This window comes from Monodon monoceros, unplaced genomic scaffold (assembly GCF_005190385.1).
Source record: "Monodon monoceros isolate NGI ecotype Baffin Bay Population unplaced genomic scaffold, NGI_Narwhal_1 Super_Scaffold_12, whole genome shotgun sequence".
In the NCBI taxonomy this organism is placed as follows: domain Eukaryota; kingdom Metazoa; phylum Chordata; class Mammalia; order Artiodactyla; family Monodontidae; genus Monodon; species Monodon monoceros.
The window spans coordinates 137,310,998-137,338,784 of record NW_021703768.1 but is presented as its reverse complement, the minus strand read 5'-3'; the positions used below and the strand labels follow the sequence as shown (position 1 = coordinate 137,338,784).

Here is a 27,787-nt window from a genome sequence, read left to right as displayed (position 1 = left end):
AAGTTACCCTGTTGAATAGAGTAGGACCCTAGAGAATATGAGCCTTTTTCTGAAGACTGGGACAAAACATCCATTATATTCCTAAATAAATATTGTACTGTAGCGTTCCCCCTTGCACCGTTTATTACTGTCTGTGTGTGCTTTGATTTAATACATTTTAAGCGCTATGGAAAACAGGGCTGTATGATTGTGCTGCCTGGATATTTCTGTCAGAACCTAGTGCCCTGGGAATGTGAGGTTTGATTGCCAATTAATGGTTTTTAAAATAAAGTTAAGGAGTTGTCCTAATTTTGTTTTCTATTCCAGATGAAGTCAAATGCCTTGGGAGCTATGGAGTCTCTAAGGACGGACAGGCTGAGTTCAAGTTGCTACCTAGCTGGGTCACTTTTCTCCTCTGGAAAATGTGGGTAATAATAACACTTAGCTAAAATGTTGGCAGGAGGATTAGAAGAAATATGATCTATAAAACCCTTAGCACAGTGCCTAACATATTGTAGCATTCAGTAGTGTTGAATGTTGTTATGGTTACTATTATTAATTAGATATTTTATCAGTGCTCAGTTTAAAAACATTTCATGTCTTGAAAAATAGCTTTGTCATTCTGCCTTTTAATTTTGATAGCCTCTAAATCATACTGCTCTTTCTTACGGATAATTCCCCAGTAATGTAGTTTAAATGATTAATCTCAAAGTGGTAAGGTACAGTTTCTGCTTGTCACTTAGGAAACCAGTTGCAGGCCTATGGCTAATTTGATCCCTTGATAGAACAATTCAGATATTGTCTTGTTCAAGAGTTTTAGGCAAAACGGTATCACTGGTTTAGACTCCGTTCCCTTCTTCCTACCTGATATTTGATCAAAGGCCATAAATAAAAAGTGATTCATGATAATCTGAGGGTTAATGGTGTATCCAAAATCCTAGAGTGCATCTTTTGTCTAAGACAAAAGACATCATTGGTTCCTAAGATCATACTTAATCTGAACCAATAACTCAAAGGTATACCAAATATTTTTAAGAGAAAACTTTTTGATTGCATATGGCTTTATTTGGGCACTGTCCCTAACAACTTCTATCGAGCATCTACTCTTTGTGAGACATCATGCTAGGTGCCAGAGATAGAGAGAGAAAAGTTATTTATTATTATTATTAGGAGTAATATCATTATCAGTATGTGCTCTTTGTAATGCTTCATCCCCTCTCTTAGTGTTTCCATCTATGAGAAGAGAGCTTCACCAGTGTAAAACTTCTGAAAGTTTTCCTTTATCTCACACTCTTCTATTTGGGGAGGGGAGAGAGGAGGAATAATTTAATTCGACAGGAGAATTTGGAAGGAGAAATCAATCTTGCCTATCTCAGCCTCTTCCTCTTGTCTTCTGCATTTGGGATGCTGGCTGTCCATTAGACTCATAAATGCAGCTGTGTTCCTCTATGCTAGAAGTTTTACACGGACAGTCTACACCCTCGCAGAGGGAAGCCAACTCTGCCTGCTGATGGGGTGGGTTAATCTGACTGGTGTTTAGTCTCTGGAAACTCACTTGTCTGCAGATATAAGCCACCTTTTGCAATACCATCATTATTAGTAATAAAGATGATATTCTCATTTTCCATATCCCTTACACTGCAGACTTATTTCTCAAAAGGCTCAAGATTCAGGTAAGAAAGAGGGTGTTATTTACTGAGTTTCAGAAGACCTTAATTTTTAAAAGATAATATAGACTCCTCAGCCTTTCACCAAATAAGGAGAAATTCAACACTTACTGTAAAACAGCAATGCACTGTTACTGTGAGGGATGCAAAACAAGAGTGCCTTTATGTTTTTTGGAGTCACTTTAGGAAAATAAGATATTTATGTAAGATAAATAACTTTACAAAGCAGTGTGCAAAAGCTAAATTGTACTTTACAGTCAATAAATGTGATTATAATGCAGAAAGGAAAAGTTAACTTGTTATTGGATTAATTTAAAAAAAAAAGTTTTCATCAAGCATTTGGGTCCTGATTAGGGCTTTTGTGGAAATACAGAATTTAGATGGGTGGAGAATAGAGGAAATTTCCACAAAGAGTGCATGGCTTGATAAAGGGTTCAGAGGCAAAATAATAATAGCTACTATTTATTGAGCACAATCAATAGACCATTATTTACATATCTCATTTAAAATTCCTAACAGTCTTACAAGGATAGGTAATTATAATAATATACTCACTTTAGAGACTTTGAGCCTTACAGCCTTAACTGATTTGCCCAAGGTCATGCTGCTGTTAGTGATGAGTTTGAACTCAGCCAGCCTGAATCCTAGAGCCAGTCCTGCTAACCCCCAGTGTTATGCCTCACAGAAAGTAGTACTAACATGAATGACTAAATAGTAAATATTGGGAACAAGTGAGGTCTAGTGGTAAATCGTGTATGGATTGTATGGGATACAGGCAGAGGAGTTTAAATTTGACCTTAAACTTGACTAGGATCTATTAAATGTTCTTGATTAGGAAAGTAGCATGAGAGAATAGGGTGGTGGGAAGACTGAGTTCCAATATGGGAGAATCACAATAGGTCCTCAGACCGCAATCAATTTAGCAAAAATAATTGTATCACACAGTATTTCAATAAAGTGGTCTACGGACTGACCACAATGACAAAATGAATTGCCAGAGGAATAAATCCACAATTATGGCTAACTTTTATATTTCTATTTCTTACATAGTAATAGTGGCTGACATTTGTTGAGTGCTCGTGATACGCCAATGATTTTTAAGTGCTTTTCATGTATTAATTCGTTTAATACTTGTGATAACCCCATGAAGTATTATTATTATTACTCCCATTTTACACATGAAGAAACTGAGGCAGAGACATATTAAGCAACTTCCCCGAGGATACACTCTTATAAATGGAGGAGATGGGATTATAAACCCAGGCATTCTGGTTCAGAGATCTGTATTCTTACCTAGCACTCTGCTGTCTCTCATATGCTCCACTGACTCTAATTTGTACAGTTGGTGCATTTCATAACCTCTCTTAGGCATAAAGTATCTAATTATCCTAAGCCAGCATTTCCCAATGTATGACTCACAGAATGTCAACAAGTATCACTTGAAGAAAAGGGTTTTGGACAAATATGATTGGAACACACTAGATTAAATGCAGTTAAACAGTTTACTTTACCTCAGGACTGGTCAGAGCTTTAACCCTGCCAAGCTGGGTGCCCTGTGAATTTCCACACTTTGGGAAATGCTGGTCTAAATTGATATTTTCTGTAACTTTTATTCTGAATCATCTGAGCTACTATGAAATCAGAAGACTTTAATGTTAAGGTGGTATAAACAAAAAGGCATTTCAAAAATAGTATTTAATTAATATATCTTCAAAATATCCATAACGATGAATCTTCATGGCCTCTTTATGATTTTTTGCTTATACAGGAGCTTGGCTGTTATGAGTTCAGAAATATTATACAATATCTGCAGAGCTCTACGGATTTACCAGCTCCCATCAGATAGAAGAGAAATTCATGTTAGTTCATTTGGGTTGGGAAAAGAGAGAACAAGTATGTATTCATTTTATTCGCACTCTTGGTAATAATTTAACGATTGCCTTTTGCAATGAAGCTGAACGTTTCCCACAGGTGTTATTTCATTCTCTGTCTAATTCTGGTCAAGTATTCACTCAGCTTTTAAACACATTTCTCCTTTTTAACCAAAAATAATTCAGCAATTGCAGTGTTTATGGCTGTTTTATAATAGCACTGGCTATCCAGAAACCTAGCATTCTTCAATCAGTATGTCCTCCTAACTAAAATATAAGGTAATTCACAGTACTTGTCTCGCAGAACATAAACCAAGGCAAAGGAATAATTTCAGGGATGGAACAAAAGAAGACTGCAGTGGTTGATAACCATAAGTAGGCCTGGTCTGGAAAGTAAATGGGTATTTTCTACTACATAAATATTATATGTATTACATATTACATATTATGCACACAGAGAGACACAAAGATATAGCCAAGGCATCGCGAGCTTCTTCCTAAATACCTAATCTATATTTTTTCGTTCAAAAGTTAAATTTAGAAAATACCCCAGGAAAACCAAAAATGCAGTCACTTACCATATCATGGTCTGAAACGGGTCCGAAACTGGTGACAAAGATGTCAGTCTTTACTTCAGTTACACGCTCTGATGAAGCAAGAAATTGGGACAGTGAATGTCTATCAACAGCCCTTATTAGATCTCACCACCACAAACTCACACCCAAATGGGAAATTTATAGGCTTTGATTAGCAATTTCTAAAATTGGTCCACTGTGTAGTCCTGATAATTTACTGCTTACACATGAAATTTCACAGTGAATATCTTTCAGTGGAAAAACGGAGCCTAAATATGCCACTTTGGGAGATAGATTTTATGGAGAGGTCAGATGATGCTTAATGAATTCTTTAAGAATGGACACACTTTCCTGAGTGATACCAAGCCATTTCATATTATAATAAAAATATGTTAGCATATGGATATGGTTTGAGCTTAAACAGTCTTATACAGCTCGTCAGATGCTCCAGGTACTTAGGCTACTCTTGGGAAGTATATAGTGTACTGTAGTGAGCTTTATTAACTGTCTAAGGACTCAAGGGTATGTTTTATAAATGATTGCTTTCTGGCACTAAATCATAAGTTAATTATCCAAATTACTCCCTGGGAAAAAAAATCTGACAACCTATATAAGTTTCTTCAGTTTTGAGGATAAGAAGAACATATTACGGTACAGCAAAAGTTCATTTAATAGATTCCATTTCAAGCTCAATGTGATTTTATGTTATTGGTCTCTGAGGCATATATTTCAACCAATAAAACATATGTATTATAGTTTGGTGACAACTCAACACAGATATTTTCAAGGAAATACAGTCACTCACCAAAAAAAAAAAAAAAAAAAAAAAAAAAAAAGAGAGAAATGTTGCCTGTATAAAAGGAAACAGTTTGTTAAGAGGTGAAAATGAAAACAGATGACTCCGTAATTTTCAACTTTAGCTCTGAGAAATAACAGTCCAGTATTTTAAGCAATTCATTTCATTTATCAGGACATTTGTATCTTTGGAGTAGGACATTAAAAAGGTGATCCAATACATGCAATAAGAATTCTTTTGAAAATCAAAAATTTTATCCCTTAGCAATTCACTTGTAAACAGGTAATACTTTCAGTATAAATTTGGCTCAACAAATGATATAATAATTTTGAGGTGGAGAGAGTCGCTTCAATAACCAATCTAATATTTTTAGGCCATTTCCCCCCCAACAATTTGACTGGCTCCAAAATGCTTAAATGAGCCCCTGACATAATAGTTATGTGGGGTTTACTGTTTAACGCTTCAAAATAGAGGAGGTAGTTTGAGACAAAGAGAATAGAGATGTGTTTTTAGAACTCATTTCCAACCTCAGCTTTAACATCCAACATCCTGCAGCAACTGCGTCGCTTAAGAAGAGCAGCTGTCAGCAATAAGTCTCAGCTGTATTAACCACTTGCCTCTCATACCAGTCCCCCTTCTCACCCCTTCCAGCAGTCACTTCCGCAATGTATACATCTCTCTGTTGCACACACTCTTTCCATATATATTTTTTTTTTACAAGACTGATTCTTTTCTTTTTTTTTGTTTTTGTTTTTGTTTTTTTTTGCAGTAGCGGGCCTCTCACTGTTGTGGCCTCTCCCGTTGCAGAGCACAGGCTCTGGACGCACAGGCTCAGCGGCCATGGCTCACGGGCCCAGCCGCTCCGCGGCATGTGGGATCTTCCCGGACCGGGGCACGAACCCGTGTCGCCTGCATTGGCAGGCGGACTCTCAATCACTGTGCCACCAGGGAAGCCCTGATTCTTTTCTTAGTTTAAATATCTGCTATTTCTTATGACTCCATCAAGAGCTCATACTTTATTAGAATGTCAGGAATGACTTTCAATTAAAAACCATAATGAAAAGAAAATATATGCTATCTAGTCACAAAAGCTAGAATCTATCTTATTAACTGAGCTCACTTTCATCTTCCTCTTTCAAGATTTCCCCTTCTAGATCAAGCAAAAAACCTCATTTTGTTCCCAAGTTTGAGTTTTGGTTCTCTCCAGATTATAAACTATAAGATTTATGGTGAATATCTTACAGATTTGAGTGACACTTATGGAATTAAAATTATGTCCTTTCTTTCATTTTTATTTTTACGGCAGAGATCTGTCATTAAATGCATAATCATTTGGGAAATATATACGAATCTCAGTTTGCACACTTGCAAGTGCTTGGTGGTGTGGGATAGTTCTCTTGGACTCCTTTATCACTATTATCCATTTCGGGGGTGTGAGGAGGGTATAATTTCTACAATTTAAGGTAACTCCCCAAGGTAGCTAGCTTTACACAACTTGGCTTACCAGATGTTTTAGGGGCAACCAATGTTTTCTTTTTTTTTTTTTAAATGCTGGAGAGGGTGTGAAGAAAAGGGAACCCTCCTACACTGTTGGTGGGAATGTAAATTGGTACAGCCACTATGGAGAACAGTATGGAGGTTCCTTAAAAAACTAAAAATAGCGCTACCATATGATCCAGCAGAGAAGTCCATAATTCAAAAATGCACCCCACTGTTCATAGCAGCACTATTTACAATAGCCAGGACATGGAAGCAACATAAATGTCCATCAATAGAGGGATGGGTAAAGAAGATGTGGTACATATATACAATGGAATATTAATCATCCATGAAAAGAATGAAATAATGCCATTTGCAGCCACATGGATGGACCTACAGATTGTCATACTGAGTGAAGTAAGTCAGACAGAAAAAGACAAATACCTTATATCACTTATTTGTGGGATCTAAAAAATAGGATTCAAACTTATTTACAAAACAGAAATAGAGTTACAGATGTAGAAAACAAACTTATGGTTACCAGGGGGTAAGGTGGGGGAGGGATAAATTGGGAGATTGTGATTGACACATACACACCACAAATCTGTTTTATCTAGCATGATAAAATGGTCTGAAGAAGTGAGCTATCCACTTGCCAAATATACGGACCATTTCCCTCTGCTGATTTTAGATTGTTAGCAGATGATTCCATCTTCAACTTGGGGGGGTAAGATAATCAGAAGAGAACACTCACTTTCTATATTTTCCCTTCTAATATATTTCCCTTGTCACACATCCAAACAGTTTTCTTTGATTTGTCATCAGCTGTTAGTAAGTATGCAGTGGAGCAAGAAGTTTCCATTGCTGTAAAACTCTGCTTATTATGTATGCCTCCGAAAGATTTGTCTTGCACATTAGCATGCTAATGTCTCTAAGAAACCATGTTTTAAATAAAAGCGTGGTCAACATCATCTACCTCTGTGTTTCCCAAACTTACTTGGGAATGCTACTCTAAAACATTACAAAAGCTTTAGGGTAAGCATGAGGCCCATATAACATATTATGTTGTTTATAAAAATTTTTTAAAGTTCATAGTATAAGTTTAAAAACTTCAGAAAAATATTTTTAAAAAATTTAAATTCCCTGGAATACCACCATCCACATAAATCCACTGTTAATATCTTGATGTATTCCCTTACATATTTTTTTCTATTCAAATATACACTTAATGATTATCCTCAAACCACATTCTCACTCAGTTGAGTACCATCTCAGAGACAAGGAATAGGATCCTTTGACCAAAGTGTGTCTTTCACTCCAGCTCACCAGGGAGTCCGTGAGTGGCATGTGAAGTCATTCTGCTTTAAGATAGAAAGTTTATAATCTGGAGTGCAAAGGTTCAAGACAGAGGGTTGTTGTGAATCAACTTCAGCCAAACTGTAAATAGAGGCATGGTTAACTTGCTTTTTTGACAAAGAAATGGTGGTTTGTAATCAAGTGCTCTTCAGGTATACCAGGCTTAAATGGAAGATGAGCTCATACCTATGTGCTTTGTCTGAGAGCTAGGGCAACTGCTGAGGAAACTTATTTTTTCCCAATTCTAGAAAAACTTTGTCATCCCCCCCTCAACATGAAATCCCTGTTGTAGGGGGATATATATATATATATATATATATATATATATATAATATACATATATAATTTATTATTTAAGGAACATTGAAACAGAATTTAAATCACGTGCTCTAATACTAGACTTTATTGACAGCGTTAGACTCTAAAGTGTTATTAGAAGTACCTATAAAGTACTCAAGGCCTTTCTACGGGTTACATGAGGAAAAGTCAAAATATTTTTTTGCTTTGATATATTCTATTTAAGAGCATACAGCATGAGTCAGGAACTTCTGATGAAGTTCAGCTAGGAAGATTATACACCTAGCCAAAGTTAAACATGAATGAACCTCTTAGGTAATGAGGAAATTGTATGCAAGTGGAAATCAATTAAAATAACTCAGTTGGAAGAAATGTTCAGAGTAGATAATTCAGCAAATAATTTTTTTCAATCAAATACTTTCATCACAATAATCCTTCTCTGTCCAATGTAAAAAATCAGCAGATTCTTTCAAATTAGTATAACTGAATACACATGTTCAAGTTTTCAAAGGATAAAGATAGAACGGAATTATATAAAATGAGATTATGATGATGATGGTTGTTATTGCAGTGACTAAGAATATCTTAATATAGTACATCAATGTAAATGAAGTTTATGATGATAAATTAATTAAAATCAGTCTTTAAACAAGCACACTCTTCAAAGATATGTTTTACATACAACATATATATATAATTTATAAACACATATGAGCACACACACATATATGTACACAAACACACACATATATGTATACACATATATATACACACTATATTATATCCTTCTATAACAGCTAGACAGCAGTAAATCTGTTTTTTACTGGGGATTTCCTACAATGTTGATATCCTGCTGATAAGTTTTGAAGTAACAGATGTTTTGAAGTGATAATTCAAAAAGATGATTAGTGCTTGAGGCAGAAATGAGAAAAGCAGTGCAGTATAGTGAGTAATAAGCACATTGGATTAAGAGTCAAAACACTTGGATTTTAACTCTGATTTTCCTAGAGAACAAGCTGTGTGACTTTAGGTACAATCCTTTAATGTCCCTGAGACTGTTTTATCACTTCTTTAATGAAGAAATAATACCCGCACAGTCAACTCCATTGCATTAGAGTGAGGGTCAAATATGATTTTAATGCCAAAAACACTTTGAGATGTATTTACTGGGTACATTAATTTAGTCAACAAATGTTTACTGTGCATTTTCTATGTGCCAGGAAGGCACTGTTCTAGGTAATAGTAATATCGATACATTGATGAGCAAAAGTGCAATTGCTCTTTTTCTTCTGTAGCATATCTCACAATCTTAGGTAAAACATATTTTAGGTAAATAGGTTAGAAACATAAATAGATAGGTAGGTAGGTAGATAGATAGGAAGAATTACATACGTAGTTGTGTACGAACACATATGCACAAATTATACTATTTAATGTCAGATCATTATAAATGTTCTGAAAGAGTGTCTTTGAAGAGATGACATTTGAACTGCAACCTAAAAGGTGAGAAAAATTCAAGGATGAACAGAGACAGGGAAGGACATTTCAGGGAAAGGAAAGAATAAGGTGAAGAACTGAGGTGAGAATAGATGCGCTTGACTTAAGAAACAGAAAGTCCAGTACATCTGGAGCTTGGTGAAGCTGATGATCACGGTACAAGATGACACTCTAGAGGAAAGAGGGGCCACACCTAAAGAGCTTCTTATAGAAGCAGCTGACCTTTGTTCTAATGCAATAAGTCTTTGGGTAATGAAGTGAAGGAATGTTACTTGCAGTTTAAGAAGACAGCTGATGTGTGAAGAGTGGATTTTAAGAGTGACTGTAATTTTAAAATAATGGAAGAGGGAATCAATAGTGAAGAATTGTAGGTGGTGTTTCCTTAGGAATCCCTATTACAACAATTTATTTAATATGGCATTGGCCCTATTTTCACTGGAAATGCTGTCTATTGAGGAACTCAGAATAATATTCACTGGGCCCAGTTCTGTATACTCATAACTTAATGAAGGAGGTTTATTGCCTCCTTCAAGCTACTTTGCTTCTATTAATTCACAGAGGCAGTCACTATATGGAGAATGAATTGGCTAACATTAGTCATCATAATAAAGTATTTCTTAAAACCCCACTTTGAAATGGTCCTGTTTGGAAATTGAAAGTATCCTGAGCTCCCTACATAACCATCAATTTATACTCCTGGATTGGACAATGTTTCAGCTCCCTGCCAATCTGCCTGGGGCAACATTTTTGCTCCTTGTCCTTCACTTCCATTCCCTTAATTCTTTAGAATAGTTGGCAATTTTCCCCTCCCTGATAACGTAGAGCAACTTAATGTTGGTGATATTCAGCTACTAAACCTGGATATGGGGTAGAAAATCACATTTCGAGGTGCCTAACCAATACCTGGTCCTTTGTGTTTTCAGGTTCCAAGAACTCAGATGATACAAGAATCTCCCAGGGAAAAAAAGGTAAAGTTTATTACCGGAGACATTTATTTCTTCTCGACTGAGAATTTGCCTCCTTCCCTCCTTATATCATGGCATTTTCTGTTGGGAGAGAGCAAAGCTGTAGAGAAGAATGTGATTGCTGTGTTGGAGGAATAGGTTTCTTTTGGTCTGTAGAAGTCTTGATCAAAATTGCCTAACCTGCAGTAGCTTTGAGGTATCCTACTTTCTGTTCCTATTATTGAATTTTAATTATATGAGAATAATAATATAATATCATTATATATTATATATATTATGGAGGGATATGGCGTCCACTTAGGACTTGGTTTTAAGTTCTTCAAAATGGCAGAGTCCATGACTATTAACAGTAAGATTCTTACTTCAGAAACACTACAAACACTATTTTTCAAATATGGGATTCTTACCTCAGAAACACTACAAACACTATTTTTCAAATAAAGAACTCAAGTTCAGGCTGCAAAAAAAAAATCATATACAGAAAAAAAATATGTATATTTTTTAATATTTCACATTGGTTCTAGAATCAAGATAGGAAATGGAAACTATATAAAAAGTCCAAAAGTAACTGCACAAAATATAAACTGCAGCTGTTTACTAATAATTTGGCCGTTATAACTTTAGCAAAATCCCAGTGGCTACATTTTATCTTAGGAAATGCTTGGCAAGATGATTTATATACAATAGGAAAAGGTGGAAGCAGAAAGTTTCTAAATATGCTAGAACATTCCTCTGGGCATCTCAGTTGGATTCATTAGATGAGCTGGCTTCATGAGCTGACTGGATTTCTCAGCCAGTAAAAGTTAAAAGGTGTTCTCTGTTCATTTTAACAATTCCTCTTGGGTTTTTGGTAACTGCTTTTTCTCTAAAATTCAACTGAATTATAGAATGTCTAGATATAGTATTTCAGTGTAAATAGATTGCATTATGCCAAAGTCTGAGCATCTGTTCCACACCTTGCATTAAAAGCATCAGATACACCTATAGAAAATTCAAAAAGAATTCCAGAGTAGAATTTCAAAAGCTGATACGGAAAGCCATTATCTGGTAAAGAAAATGTAACAACAACAATAAAAAAATATTGGATAAATCTAACCTTTTTAAATTTGGGGGGGTATTGTCAGTAATTTAGAATCTTTTTATTTTATTGAAGGTGAACACATTGTGACACGGATATCTTGCCCTCTAAATTTTAGAAATTCTGGCTTTTTAATATAAATACAAAATGTGTGTTTTAAGTTAGGTGAACATGAATAAAATGGTTGCCTCTGATCTCAACATCACACAGGATACAAAAACATAATAAAAGATCACATGAATATCAGATATCATCTTGAGATAGAACAAAGTCTAGTCACCTAAAGTTTAGAGTTGCACAAAATTTCACAAGTTAATCTGATTTTTTTCTCCAGAACACTCTTAGTTTCCCACCTTTACTTATTTTGACCTAAAGAAACATAACCCAATATCCCAAGCTAATTCCCCAAGGAGCCCGTACCACCTTGCCAGTAGCACTCATATCCAACCCAGTCTCCTTGCCTTATTGGAGATGCTTATATCTTAAAGCTAAGATCTCTGGCAATAATAGGGCTAAGTGAAGTCTAAAAGGTCTCATACAGGTGTAAAAAATCAAAAATTGGGAAAATTAAGAAGATAAGGAGTAAGTCTGCTTTGAAGCATAGATTGTTAAATAGTATGTCGTGCTAAAGTACCTTGAGGGAAAAATCCCAGCTACATTCCAGTCACAAATACTCACCTAACTGATAGCTTCAATTAAGTAAAATCTAAAACAAACAAAAAAATTCCCCCAAATTCTATAACACTTATAGGAAAAAGAAGAAAATCTTAACTAAATGTGTTAAGCATATAGTAGAAATAAAGCCCATTCTCTACCTCCATTCCTACCCACCTATTTACTTATTTACTTCTCCCCCCATCCATCCGGGTTTGTCACATGATGAGTACACACGTGTACTCTTTCAAAAGAAAGAGAGATGTAGCCTGTATATATGGTGTGGCAGAAAGGAAGGGAAAGCTGTCACTGGAAGGGCATTACTTCTTAAAAATCTGAAAACTTTCTTCAGAATGTAGTTTTGGATCTATGTTTCTGGATTGTTCTTACTCCCTCTCCCAGAGTGCAGGGAAAGCCAAAATGATGGTGGCTGAAATTTTACCCAGATAGGTGTAATTCAGGGGGAGCATCATTTAATTTTTTCGGAAGTTGGAGAAAATTCAGGCTTCATTCGTTTATTAGATTCAGAGTCAATAAGGAGAAACCTTGAGGAAATGGATTTTCTCAGAAGGTGATTGGTTTGGTCTTGATTTAAGGCAAAAAGAGGAATCTTGATTAACCAAGGAACACCTGAGCCTACCCATCCTCCTACCACACATGCCTTTTCCATTTTCTCTAAGTTGCTCTCCTTCGCCTTCTCCAACCCTCTCACTTTTCTCTGTTCTTTCTCCTTATTTTCAGTACCCTCTTTTGCTCTCCTTTCTTCTGTAACCTTTTCTTTCTTCTCTTGCCATTTTTTTTTTTTTTCTGGATTTTACCTCCTCCCCTCCCTCAACCATTTTATTCTTCTCTAGGTACCATGCTTTAGGCAAGAGCTTTTCAAAAACATTTTTCAGGGCTTCCCTGGTGGCGCACTGGTTGAGAGTCCGCCTGCCGATGCAGGGGACACGGGTTCGTGCCCCGGTCCGGGAAGATCCCACATGCCGCGGAGCGGCTGGGGCCGTGAGCGTGGCCGCTGAGCCTGCGCGTCCGGAGCCTGTGCTCCGCAACGGGAGAGGCCACAACAGTGAGAGGCCCGCGTACAGCAAAAAAACAAAACAAAACACAACAACAACATCCTTCAGGCCCTGATTGCAAGGAAGAACCAGCCCTCCACATCTTGTCCTCAAAGAAAGAGATATTAAATGAGAATGAATCCAACAATCACTGACAGTTTCGACTTGTATTTTCTGACTACTGACTATTTCAATTCAAGTCTATTTAAAGCTTTCTTCATTAATTTTATACTTAAAATATGAACTTGCCAACATATTTTTCTCTTTACATCCTTGAATAGAGTATATTATTAGAATTCCACACAGTCTATCCTTTTTAGTTCTTTTATTTTATTTAAAAAGATATGTGTCTTCCAGGATATCTCTAGGTTGCCCTTTTCTTTCTACTTTCTCAGGATTGCTCTTAACCCTGAAAAGATAGCCTTTTGAAATAGTGTTAACGATATCTGCAACTGATTCCTATCATCTGGATGAACCACGTTATATATCTGTTTTCTTAGTTATTGGATCCAGGGTGTACATCTCCAAAGAATAATGTTACACTTTTGGATTCTGTGTGTGTTTCTGAAAAACAGGTCATGATGAATCTGCATGTACAAGAGTTTCTTACATTAGTCTCAAGTCTTAGCTTATCACATTTCTATATTTTCTCAAGACATTCAGAACAAAATATCCCTGCCTTCTGCACAATGTTGTTATTTTTATAAAACCAGACTTTTATCATAATAAAGAAAAGGGTGGGCTCCTATCTCTTGCGAGAGAAGATTATCCCAGCTGTGATCATGAACCTACTAAGAGGAAATTTTTACCGCCTTATAAGCTAATGATAATCTTTCAAGTATTGCCTCTACATAGTTTTCACATCTGAAAGCAAATGGATCATGTAAAAAAATCCATTTTTATAATGGGAGAGCTACTGGAATGCATGTCATACTTAGCTTACCAGAAATCTATGATAAAGAAATAAAATTAAATAATTTTGCAGAAATATATATATTAGATAATTTCAATTTATAGCATCCAAAAATCATGGTGTTAACATTTTTCTCTATTCTGTAGCTGATTATGTTTCATAAAATATCTAAAATCTGTGTTTAATATTTAAGATGTTTTCTGAAGACAGATAAACATTCTCAAAATGTACTTAAACATGTTAAGATGTTTTCTAAAGACAGATAAACATTCTCAAAATGTATTTAAACGTGTTAATGATTCTGCAGATATATGTAGTAAACACATGCTATATATGTAATAAACACATGCCATTATATCCCTTAAGACTGAAAAAGCATGACAAAAAAATGACAAAAATTTAGTTAGTATTAAAGTTTTTTCATAAATCTCAAATCCATCAGATTTAATTGCAGTATGCTCCAGGATGATAGATAAAATAGAAATAGAGGAAACTATTTGGGCTACTTTTTAGTTTGTTTTCATGTCTATCATAATCTCAAAATCACTGTTTCCAGAAATCATAAATATCAGAAAAATCATCTTTAGCAAAAATTAAAGCATATCCATTCTTTTTGATTTTCCTGAGCCCTTGAATTCTCTATTACTGTAGCATATTATATCCATTTCAATTAAAAAGAATATATCTTGTCTATATTTAGCCAACTACTATTTCTTTTCTTTAAATATCTATTTTTGTTATTTTGAGGGGATTAAGTAGGTAATAAAGTAGATTCCACCAAAACTGCAGCCTGAATTAATGTAGTTGTTTCTGTTAATAAATCCACCATTATCTTGAGTCTTGAAAATTAGCTTTTTGACCCATTCTTAGTCTATATTATACATCCTCAAGGTCTGTGGCTCTCCAAGACTTAGGTATGCATATGAGGAGTAGGTGAAATGCTTCCTGCTTACACTATATTTGATTAAAGAGTTATTACACATAATTAAATGTAAATGAGCAGTCATGGGCTTGTTATTTGTACTCCAAATAACAATATGACCAAACAGCTGATTATTAAAGAAGGGGTGTGTGTGTGTGTGTGTGTGTGTGTGTGTGTGTGTAAAATTGTTTAACAAACTGAAAACTATGCACAGAACTTATAGAGGATACTCACATTCACAAGGTAAAGTATTAAATGGGATTTCCTAAACTAGAATGAAGATAAGATTTTCTAGATGTGTTATAAAATTCTGCTGATTTTCTAAGGAGATATCATGGAGAAGGAAGAATAAGAAGTAAAGAAATCAGATGCATGCCCATTAGTACTTTAAAAGTCTTCTTTTTAAAAGTTATTATCACTGTCCTGAATTTCTTCTTTTTGTACATTCCTCCCCCACCTGCAGTCTTTGTAATTTATTTCAAATTTTATGAACCAAGAACAATTTTCCTGAAACCACTCCAGAGGTTTAGATCTACACAGACCTTATATTAATACATCACATACACATTATGCACTCCATTTTGTGACCAATGCATTTTGTTCCTTAATATTTTTTCAAAGAACTTAGTAAAAGGAAACCAAGTGGAGTACAAACCTGAAGGAATTTGTATAGTGTGTCCTAGAACGAATGCTTGAGATTGATAGGAAAGGACACCTGGTAAGACCTTTGACATATATCCGAGTCATGTCTTCGATAAAGGAGTTTTCCTTAAACCTCTGAGACACTAATGACATTTGGCAGCCTCAAAACAGACCTATGATCCATACCTGTGTCATTACACTGCCCAGAGTATTAACAGGAAGACTAAATCCATGTTACCATTCTGTTTTAAAATCAAAAATTGAATTCTTAACCTTCTTATTCTTTGCATAACTTTGCTGTCTAGATGAAGAGGAGATGAATTTCTTAATATTGTCATTGCATTGTAATTTAAATATTGCTATTAAATAGTTTCAACAAATGCTCTGGAGAGAGTGCAGCATAAGTTATAGTTGGGAGTCATAGATTCTATCCTTGGTTTCCTATGTGACTTTGAACAATAATTTATTTCCTTGCTTCACTTGTTTTACTCTGAGATCAATATTTTGTTTTGGCTTCATTAAATAACTAAATAAGATAGGTTGATTATCTTACTCAAGGACTGTTTAAATAAGTGTGTAATGCCTTGCACTATTTACTCTTATTGTTATAAATACTGTATTATTAAGTGCTAACTTCTTCCTGAGTAGAAATTCATTAGTAAAACCAATGAACTGGTATACAAAAAAAAAACCCAAAACATTTTAACTATAGAAAATTAGGGTTTAAGTTTAAATTCACAGTCAAAACAAAACACACACTATCATCTATCTCATTCAGCTTTTATCCTAGAGGTGGGGGTAATCTAACACAAAATAGTGGATCAATATGTAATATTCCCAAATAAATGTTTAGAGCAATAGATTCAGAGGTACTCTACTTGAATTCAATGCAAACATAGCTATGCCTAATGAAACAGAGATGCAGTATTTGAGCTGGAAGAGATGATATTACCCCCCTTTTTCCCTTGTAAAATCAAATCATACATGGAAAAGATTGATTGTCAAGTAAACGTAACATTTATTTCATGACATTATGAGAAGTTTGAATCTGCCTTCTACTACGTATGGGTATGTACATGGGATGACCGTGGAAAATTGAATTAATATTGAGCAATATACTAAAAATAGGATGTCATTACACTACGTGCTTCCATTCTTATTACTTTAACATGGAGAGGGAAGCAATACTTTAATAGTAAATGTTTAATATTGTTCTGTAAAATAAAAACACGATAATGCTACCCACCTCCCAATCCTGGTCTCAGGCGATTGTCATAACCATCTAGGAGTCGGTCCAAAATCCTAGTGAAGACAGTGGTGTTGTCTTTAAGTTCATCTTGTAATGAGGGTTGTCCATAGCTGAAAAAAATGTAAAGGGAGGCAATATCTAAATTATACATTTCTACTAAAACCTTTTTCCAAATAAAACCTTCCGCAATTTTCCAACTTCCTTTCTATTGAATCTTAATTTGAAAATTTCTTCTGGTAAAGTAAAAAAATGTCATAGTTTAATTCTTACCATTTTCTCATATTTGTTCTCATAGATGATATGCTCTTTATTCTAATATTTCTAACTATGGAAGGAAAATTACAGGAAATAAGTTGTGTCTTTACATTTATAATTCTCAGCATGTATACAATGTTGTAATGAATGTTTTCTCTGGGCAAGCAAGAACATTAATGCACTTTAGTAAAAAACCTAGATCTGGGAAACTTCTTCCCAAATTAAAAAAAATGTATTTCTGAGCTACCAAAGTACGTAATAGCTTTGTTTTCATTTAATTTAACATGTAGCATAATCCTAAGATTTCACCTACCAACAACCGTCCCTTTATCCACTTCATATATATCTATGTTTTGTGTTTTTGTTGTTCTTTCTGGTATTTAGATGAGAAAAATAGATAAAACTTGTTTCTTAGGATAATTACATGTTCACATCAGTGTGTAATTTCCATTCTTCTTAAGGTTTATGAACCAATTTTTATAATTTGTCTATTCAAACCTCTAACTAATTGAATTTTGTCATTTCTGGTCTTAGAAGTAAAAGATAGCTTGGAAAAGATATGGTCCAGTATTCTTAATTTATGGTTTTGTTAAACTAATGCAGGATTAGCGTTTTAAGAAAACACAGCCATTTGTAGAGTCTGAACTAGAATCCAGCTTTCTTTAACTTTTAGTCTAAAACTTTATTTTCATTCTTCTATATCAGAGTAATTGTATTTAAGTCTTTCTATGTGAAGGTCTAGTTTTTATCCCTTACCAGTCGTTACTAGTCTTTGAATTTTGACCACGTAATGACTGCAGTTCACATATTATGTATTTATTACATCAATCACATTACTATCTATGCTCCTTGAATCATATTTTATGTAATGATTAGAATGACACCTCCAAAATCCTTTGAGAGAAGAGTATTCTATGTTAGGAGGGATCACACTTACTGATATATTTCAATGATAGCTCTGACCTTGAGCAAAAAGAAAAAAAAAAAAAGAATATAGAGTGTGAACTAAAAAACGGACACAAAAATATCACTTTCAATTTAATATGCTTTTGGCATCTCTCTTGTGTGTTTATATTACTGATCAATCTAAGAAAAATAATAACATTTGAAACCAGGGTTCACTGATTTGACAGAAGCAAGAAATATAATCAAAGTATCAGTTCAAAAAAAACACTATTATTTGGATAATAATGTTATACTGGCAAAATGTAAAGCTTTTCTGATAAAATTTTAATTTAATAAGCTATTATAACTAAAAGTTATTCATGATATGAAATATATGAAATGTACCTCTATGAAACAGTTCTCCATTCTCCTAAATTCAATATTAATACTGTGCAGATTGAGGGTTTACTCTCCTTTGGCAGAATTAAAGATCTTACTAGTTTTTGAAATCAAATTTTCAACGAGCGCTGTGTCTTCCAGGATGTCTTGCTAGCAGATGACAGCAGTAAAGCAAAAATAGTTTTCTGAATACAATTATTTATAAAAACTCATTGTCACAAAACCTACTGCCATGCATGCATCTTTCAAGGATACTGGAAGGTCATCTTGATAAAGGTGGAAAAGAAATACTAACACACTTTGAGTTGTGACGAGAGCCTGACCAAGTAGTCTAAGGAAGAATCACTAAAATAAGAAGGGAGAAAAAGATGAGATGGGGTGATATGACAGAGCAAATTAGATTGTTAATATGATTCCCAAGATATGGGGTGATCTACTACCTATACCTGCATTCTCTTTGTTTTCATAGCTTATGTCAAATTCAGGAAATGCTTTTTTTCCCCCTGGTTTTATTTTATAAATGTTGTACTCACCAATTGTTTGCATTGGAGTACAAATGCCAAAAGAGACTTCCCTCCCTCCCAGAGAACCCGTTCTGCTCTGCCAATTGGAATGATAATCTTTCTTTTATGTGCTTTTCTTAATCAGGTTATGCTTCATTTTTAATTCTAATTTACTATGTAATTGTCAGACAATGACCCTAGGATAAAGATCAAGATTATTTATTTGCTATTAAATACTCATGCCAATGTAATGTTTCCTAAACTGAATATATAATTTGTAGAGAAATGTCAGTTACAGTACGTGATTTTGATTCCATATGAACCACTATATAATAAAACATTGTGCACTAACTCCATCTACAGGTCATTACAATAGCAACACTTCATACAATTTTTCAAGAGCGGTGAAGAACATTTAACTCCTCAGATTAAGAGTATCTGGCAATAATGCACTTTCTGTTCATCTGGCGGTCATTATTTATCATACACAATAACAAACAATAAAAATAGACAACTTCTCAATTTAAAAAATCCTCCTTAGTCCTTATCTTTCTAGTCTATTCCATCTCTCTGCCTTAACTCATAAGGGTTCACTTTTCATTACATTATGGAGAATCTTAGATTTTTGTAATATGTCTAAGACTTTCTTTGGGGCCACAGGAGTGGACTACACAAAAAAATATAAAAGCAGATAAAGGAGAATCTGAAATATTTGGTCATTTGTATCTTTGCTAGTATAATATGTCTATGCATTTGATGGGATCATTAGCAAATATTCTGAATATGGTTAATCATATGATTACATTTTTTTCTCATAACTTGTCTCCACAGTAGTTAAACTTAAATAGAGAAGTTCAGTTTTATCTAACGTTCTTAAATATGTGTGTAGTATATTCTACTTCTATTGGTTACATAAATAACAGTTTCAAAACATAATGCACATGCATTTATAAAAACTTATAACTTTCAAATTACAAATATTATTCTAACCTTTCCACTTCCACATAGTTAGAAGTTATTCTATGATCTTTGCAACTGGTTAGAAATTTTCTTGTTGGAAAATCAACTCACATAGTATGCTGACATTAATTGGGGTAACTTTTTCTGTGAATTAGGAAACCACATGTTTTGTTCAGTTACAACTAAGCAGTGAAAAGTTCAATTTAAGAATTAAATGTTGAATTAATACGTTCCTTAACAGAAGCGTGTTAAGCGTATTCTAACCAACATGCAAATAAGTTGATTATTTTTTCATATTGTTCTTCTTTATTAGCTGGAATTTTATTGCAGTTAAGTTTTTTGAATTCCCTTAGTCATGAATTCCTCCAAGGACAATTTTCTTCCCCCTGAAAGAATAAATGAAAAGTTACAGAAATTCTCATGCAGATTTAAAATAAAGGGTCCCCACCTTCTTCCAGTCAATGTGCTCAGAAGGAGGGTCCAGCCCCAAATGTAGTCAGAGAGACCCGGACTTTTCTTCATTGTGGGCTTGTGCAGCTGAAAAGTAGAACAAGTAGAGATCAATGTCCCTTGCAAGAAACATCAGGTTATAACCACTAGGGCTGACTGAGGCAGTTCAGATAAATGCTTTGAAGTCAGGAAATGACCTCACTGGGCTATGACACCTCACTGGAAGCAATGGAAACCTGGACCATCCATTCTCCACTTTCACTTCCATTTCTCCATTCAGAAATATCAGTGTTTAAATTTCTCCTGTAAAAGAATACAAGTTGAAATTCTCTCAGGTGACAAGATTGCTTAACATAAAAACTGTGAGTTGTTTTTCCTCTAGGTTTTATATTTACAATGTAGTTTGCATTAATCTCTTCTTGTTATCATCTGAAAAATTTGACCTTTCTTATTTGAGTTCCCACAACTGAACTGTGCACTGACAATTTTCAGCTGGTGTCTGCAACAGGGAGAGCATGTTTGGAGGCTGTGATGGGGTAGGTTCATATGCTTTGATGACTGAATTCATCTTTGGATTCTGGGTGCACCTTGATTTCAGAAGCAACTGCTATTTATCTTTTTTTTTTAAAAAATAAAATCATAGGAAACAGTTGAATGCCGAAATCATGCTTGTAATTCTCTGCCTGTGATTGCTTCGTTAAATATGCTCGCTAATGCTTCTGTGGGGCTAAAGGACATACTTTATAGTCAAGCCATGTGCTGATCTCTCACATACAAACCACACTCACATAAATGCACACAAGCATGCCCTCACATGTCTTTTAAGCCCTCTCAGATTTTGCCAGGTTGCTGCTAGAAAATGTTTCATCTAAAACAGATGGAAGCTGGAGTGCTTTGCTTTGCATGAAAAAGGGAATCTTTTTTCCCTCTTAGGTAAAGTGCAATCAATCACCCTCTGATTGTTGAATTTAGACTTGGTAGTGGGATGTTGGAGGAATGGAGGAGCATGGAAAGCTTAGAGGATTTTAAAAATTAGAATCTATTTGTGTAATTCTTAAAAATCAGAGCACTACCTGGTGAATGAGCAGACATGGTAACACTATTTGAATGTGCTACAACTGATTCCAGTCATAATATGAGAAATGTTCAAGGTAAAATTTGTTAGCACTTCCCTGAATCTGTACTCCTTAGCAGGGTCAGTGATTAATGGATTGCAAGTCTTTTAAAGCATATTTTCCATTAGGCACTCTATAGTTTAATGTGGTATGCCTTTACATACATCTACACAAATGCTTTCCGCACTCTCCAGGATCATTTATATCAGTAAAAACCATTCCAAACAGGCATGTAAGCAATGAAACATAATTAAAGTGTTTAGAGTGAAATGGTCTAGACCTAGAGGTAAGAACTGGGAGCTTCATAGTTTTTCCCTAATTTAGTGACTGCTTTTGACATAGATAAGTTGAATACGACAAGAAATATTGGGTAAATATCCTTATGTTAAAATATTGCACCTAAATTGCATAATTATAATTCACCCTTTTATTAACCTTCAACATCCGTTATGAAGGAAAAACAACTTCTCGTACCCTTTTAATATTTGTTGGTCTTTATAAAAAAGGGTAATTCCCAAAGGGGTAAGTGAAACAAAACAAAACCCCAAAGCAAGATAGCATAGCTTTTTGTCCTCCTCTGACATTTTGAAAAGAGAAAAACAAACCTATCATGGCACTTGAGTTGTTGAGTAAGAAAGTTTCTTGCAAATGCAAACCTAATAGTTTAAAAGAAACGCTAAGCTGTCTCCTTACCCCTTTCCACCTTCAACCTCGCCCCATCAAACACACACTCTGAACACCCATATCTATGCCACCCACAGCAAATGATAACTTGAGTTTTTCGTGTTCGGAATGAGACCCCTACACCAGACGGCATTACAGCAGCGTCCACTAGAAAGGAGAAAAGAAGCATTTTTGCAGCCAGAAAGAGAGAGTGCCTTCCCTACGATGGAACATTGAGATAGGTTTTCTATCCCAGCGTCTTAACTTTAGACGATGCACCCAACGCCCCTCCCCACCTCACCCCAGCTCCGTCTTGCAAAAAAAAACAAAAAAAACCCCAAAAAGACCAAAACAACATGTCACCACCCACCCCGCGGAATACATTCAACTCTGCCTAAGAAAGAGGGAAAGAAAAGAAGAGAGACGGAGAAAATAATAATAATAATAATGCTCCTAGATCGCTGCGATTTTCACCCTGAAAGAAAAACATTCGTTCTTTCTACCTGCTGCGGGATCAGGCTCTTGTCCTGTTCCCTCCTTCTCTGTTTTCTATTGCATTCCTGTCACTCCAGCAAGGAAAAGGCACGTTCAAAGCTTGTGTGTGGCGGTCCGATGCCGCACTTACCTCGGGCCCCCTCTGGGCAGAGGATCGCTCAAGACCCGAGAAAAGTCTGCGAGAGAAAATCGTGGAGAGCTGGGAGCCAGCGCGAGTCCGCGAGTCCCGGCGCGCCGGCAGCGCAGGGGCGTCCTCGCTCTGCCGCTCACTCACTCGCTCTGAGCGGTCAGAGCCATCATGGACTCTGCGTGCTCCTTTGCTGAAGATTTCACACCCAAATTTGCTTCCCAGTATCCAATCTGCAGCTATACAACAAAAGATTTTTCTTTACCAAGACAGTAGTAATACGTCCCAGGGCAAACCGGATGTGAAATAGGCGGTGACTTCATGCCAGAGAGATTTTATTTTAGAAAGGAAGGTGGTACCAGCCTCTGGATCTGGAGACCAATCCGCCCATTTTTTATAGGCAGCACAATTTAACTTGCACCGCTCTGGCCCTAATCCCCTTCTCTCTAGCTGCAGACTCAAATCCTTCTACAATCTGCTGCAAGCTTTCCTTTTTTGGGGGGAGTAGACATGGGGGAGGGAAGAGTAGAAAGGGTTAGAGACATAGGGACGATACTCAGAATCTTTTCACACTTTCAATTTATGAACCCTCTATTTTAAGGCGTGACTATTAAAAATACAACTGATGAGTATAACTATTCCACCTTTGATCAAATATTTAACCACTGCATGCATATGAACGGACGCAAGCTATGAGACAGGGAGATGCAGGGTTCCACATGTGGAAAGCGCACTCTTCTGTCGCCTGTCTCCCTCACACGCACTCCCACACACGTCTGAGTCCCTGTGTCTTGCAGAGTCACGAATGATGAGGGCTGGTAGGGAAGAGTTCTGGCCGGTGGGGAATTGGCCACCGGGTTGAGAGAGTCCTCCGCACTTTCACAGGTTGTGAGCGCTCTCCACCGGCCCTCAGTCTGCAGCTTAGAGGACAGCAAGAACACGCTCCGGAACCGGGTTTTTCATCTTTGGAGGCAACTGTTTGTTTATGTCATGATGGAGAAAACACGGCTTCCTTTAAATATAAATTGTGCTGGGTTCCTAGCACGAGGAGTATTTAACTTTAAATAAATCGCCCAGATCATTTCTAGGTTTGAGAGTCATATCTGCATTTCCGGAATCATTCCCTTGCCTATAACTCCATCATTCTCGGGATTAGGAAAATGAGAGAGGGGGAAGAGAGATTAACAGAAAGCCTTTTAGAAGTCAGGTCAAAACCCGCTTCTAATTTTTTTTCCCTCTTTCCTCTTGTGTTACCCTCCCTGGTGGCTCTTCACCCACGAATAATTATACACTGAGGGAAGGAGGGTGTGTTTCTACATCAGTCTAACTAAATTTCCAAGGAATCAGGGACGACTGTAGTTCTCTCCTCAGATTTTGTGAATGGGTGTTTGTAGCAGAGAGGAGATGGGTGTTGTGTTCCTGGGAGCGCTTACTGAAATGACCTGAGGCTGTGGGAATTGTCCCTTTAGCACTTCCCCCTGGACTAGGTAGCAGGTGCTGAAAAGAAAAGGTGGGTGCCTCCGTGCAGTGCTTCTGGTGAATAAGGGCTGAACTTTGGTGAGCTCCCTAGTCATTTTCCGTGGATTTCTACCAGAGGAGACATTTCAGATAGGGTCAGATCTTGGCTAAGGGAAGAAAAAAATCCAAAATGGCCAGTCCATACTGGCCAGTCCAAACACAAAAACTCATGCGTTTTTGATTCTGCAAGTGTTCATTGACTTTGTGCTGCAATGCAGTCAGCTAACATGAATAAAACTTAAGACAGGTGAATGAAATAATAAGGAATATATAATTGAAGACCACATTTAGAATTGGACTTGTTTCTTCTGAGTTTTGAAAGGGAAGTGTCATTGGGAAGTTATTTTAGAAATAAATCTTCAAGGAAGGGAGATTTGAAGATCATTTTATAATATCCTTGTTTAGTTGCCTACTCTATTCAGACACAACAAATGTAATGTATTTTTTTAAGTAAATTTATTTATTTATTTGTTTTTATATTTGGCTGTGTTGGGTCTTTATTGCTGTGTGCGGGCTTTCTCTTCGTTAGAGAGCGGGGGCTACTCTTCGTTGCGGTGCATGGGCTTCTCGTTGCTATGGCTTCTCTTGTTGTGGAGCATGGGCTCTAGGCGCGCGGGCTGCAGTAGTTGTGGCTCGTGGGCTCAGTAGTTGTGGCTCGCAAGCTCTAGAGTGCAGGCTCAGTAGTTGTGGCATCCGGGCTTAGTTGCTCTGGGGCATGTGGAATCTTCCCGGACCAGGGCTTGAACCCATGTCCCCTGCACTGGCAGGCAGATTCCCAACCGCTGCGCCACCAGGGAAGCCTATGTAATGTGTTCTTAACAATAACCATTGAAGGAACATCAGAGCTTCCTTATGTGACATTACCCAATTTTTATTTATTTATGTGCTTATCCATTAATTTACTTATTTATTGAGCAGTTCTGAGAATAAAGCTCACATTGGTAAGGTTTTGAAACCCCGAGTTAATTAGAAAACATTATTTTCTTACCTGGCAATATAAAATGCGATTCCATAGTTTTGATTCAACAAAGACTAATAGTCCTAAAAGTGACCTTTTAGACTTTGTTTTTCCTCCTGACTAAATTGTCACAGCTCATTTTACTTCCCTTTACAAATTGAGAATGACTTTATATCCTATACCTAATGACATACAACCAAATCACTCTACTGATTGTTTTTTCGAGCACAATTGCTGAAACTTTATCATTTGAACAATAATCTCTGAAAACAATGCCAGTCACATTTTACTTGAGACTAAAAGTGTTATGTGACTATCCAACAGGATACAATTGCACAGCATTTCCATACATTTTAAAACAAATGAATATTTATAAATAGCTATGGGTTTATCTTAAAGCTATGGTACAAATATGGAAATGGAAATTCCATATTCTGATTCTCTGTTTAAGATACAATATTCACAAGGTAGTTTAACTAGATGATGTACCTATAATTTGTTTTGGGACATGTATGTTTTTAATAAATAAATTTAATAAATAAATTGTGGGTGTTTAAAAAATGGTAATTTGACTATTCCAAAAACAGCAATTGCAAATCTAAATTATGAGTATGCTTATTATTTTCCATCTAAGGTATCATTAACATATGCAGATAACACTAGGGAGTAAACCATAAGAAATTAATGGCAAGGAGATCACTTTTTTATATTGTCTTATTAAATTGACTTTTATATAATTGTTGAAATTCTTGATAAATCTCTTCAAAGTAAGTGTGCATCTGATTGAATTAAGTTCTTGAACTCACAATAACCATGATGTTTAATATTCTTAAAATATTTACTGAGTGCCAAGTAATGTGCTAACAATTTGCACAAATCATTCCATTTAATTCTCAAAACCAGTCTGTGATAGTCTTATATCCCTCTTTTACAAATCACTCAATAATTTGTGGATTAGAGAGAGCGAGAGATTTGGTCAAGGTTACACAGCAAGTGAGTGTTTATGCTAGAATGCAAACTCGGATCTTCCAACTTCAAAGCTTATTCTCTTAACCATGTTTCTACATTACTTTATTTCCTTACTATGTGGTTGTGAGCTCATGTTAAGATCTGTTTTATTCGTCTTATATCTATGTTCGACTGTCTTAATAGCAGTCACATAAAACCTACCTCCAAGTATTTAAAAAAGGTATTTATTCATGATGAGATTCTTCCATTTGATGATCTAGTGCATCCAACTGCAACAGGGTGTCAGGCTGACTTTAGTATTTTGGAGTTTCCTGCTGTTCTCCTTCAGTCTCATGAGGCCAGTTTTGAAGGCCCTTTGAACAGTCACTAGTTTTGGGCAGAAGGGATTTGAGGTCAAACCTAGGACCAGGGATCCTGGGGAGGCCTAACAGCTCTATTTCCAGTGTTGCAGACTGGTACATTTTGCTTTTTCTGTCAATTTTAAATGGCAGGAAGCCCTGACCTAATTGAAGAAGTGTACCGATTCTTTTCAGCAGAAATGTTTTTACTTCATCCAACTAAATGTGAACCAAATGAGAAAAAAATAGCAAGCATGTTCTCATTAATTCAGTGTGGCTTTTTAACATTTACAAAATAATTTGAGATGAGGGAGAAGAGATAAGTAAAATGATAAAATACCAAATAAGCTTCAGCTGAAATCTAGGATAAAGTGGTCTTTTTAAATGTGTTTGCATGGCTCAGACATATACACTGAAAATATATTTTAATGCTAACATTTTAATGGTTATCAATCTGTAACAAGAAATGTACACATGGCAGTTAAATATGATTTCACCCCCATTTATGTGTATATATATATATATATATATATATTTGGATATTTATATGGAATATTTTCACCCACTAAACTAGCTCCCCTTTTTCTAATTTCCCTGTATATAATACAGACCATCTTGTTAATGAACTATACACGTGTCCAGAGGGCTAGCCCTTCTCTTATAATTGATATTGAACTAATAGTTCAGTTCATAAAAAGAAAAGAACTGTGATAAGTAATAGAGTAATTTTTGTTCCTTAAGCGAGACTTCTTTGTCATCAGGTTAGTTAGACAAATTCTTTTTCCCAGGATGGAAGGCTAGTTTGACATCTCAGCATGGTGAGAGACTTAGTGAGTACAGTAAAAAGAAAACCAAACTTTTCTCACACTTAAGTCATAAATGTTTGACATTCTAAAGGAATGTAGAGATTGTTTGTTCCAACCTCTTTGACAAATCCAAAAGATTATGTAATTTCCCCCAAGATTTTTGCATAAGAAGAACCCAGGTTAGGATGGCACCGTGAGTTCTCATACATGGATATAGATCTGAAGTCACTGACCCCTAATAGATGTGTGACCATTGGTATGTTACTCAACTTTTCTGAATCTCATTTTCTGAAGTTTTAAAATGAGGTACTATTATTAGCTGGTTGTGGGATAATATGGGAAAACAAATGC

The 27,787-nt window shown here is 35.8% G+C and overlaps 1 protein-coding gene across 2 annotated transcripts in view; it reads right to left on the bottom strand.

Moving 5' to 3' along the window:
• The window catches only part of GABRA1 (gamma-aminobutyric acid type A receptor alpha1 subunit), a 60,790-nt gene extending 37,189 nt beyond the window's left edge, over nt 1–23,601 (bottom strand). The window contains exons 1-5 of one of the 2 annotated variants that reach the window (XM_029217366.1): nt 23,492–23,601; nt 22,851–23,086; nt 20,446–20,534; nt 16,993–17,105; nt 4,096–4,163 (exon numbers count right to left, since the gene is read on the bottom strand). In XM_029217366.1, coding sequence (XP_029073199.1) covers nt 4,096–4,163; nt 16,993–17,105; nt 20,446–20,534; nt 22,851–23,086; nt 23,492–23,522 — 537 coding nt within the window. In that variant the 5' untranslated portion in view covers nt 23,523–23,601. Of the gene's footprint in view, nt 1–4,095; nt 4,164–16,992; nt 17,106–20,445; nt 20,535–22,728; nt 22,760–22,850; nt 23,087–23,491 lie in introns of those variants that run through there. The other variant, XM_029217367.1, reaches the window with a different exon arrangement.
• Between the last annotated feature and the right edge of the window lie 4,186 nt (nt 23,602–27,787).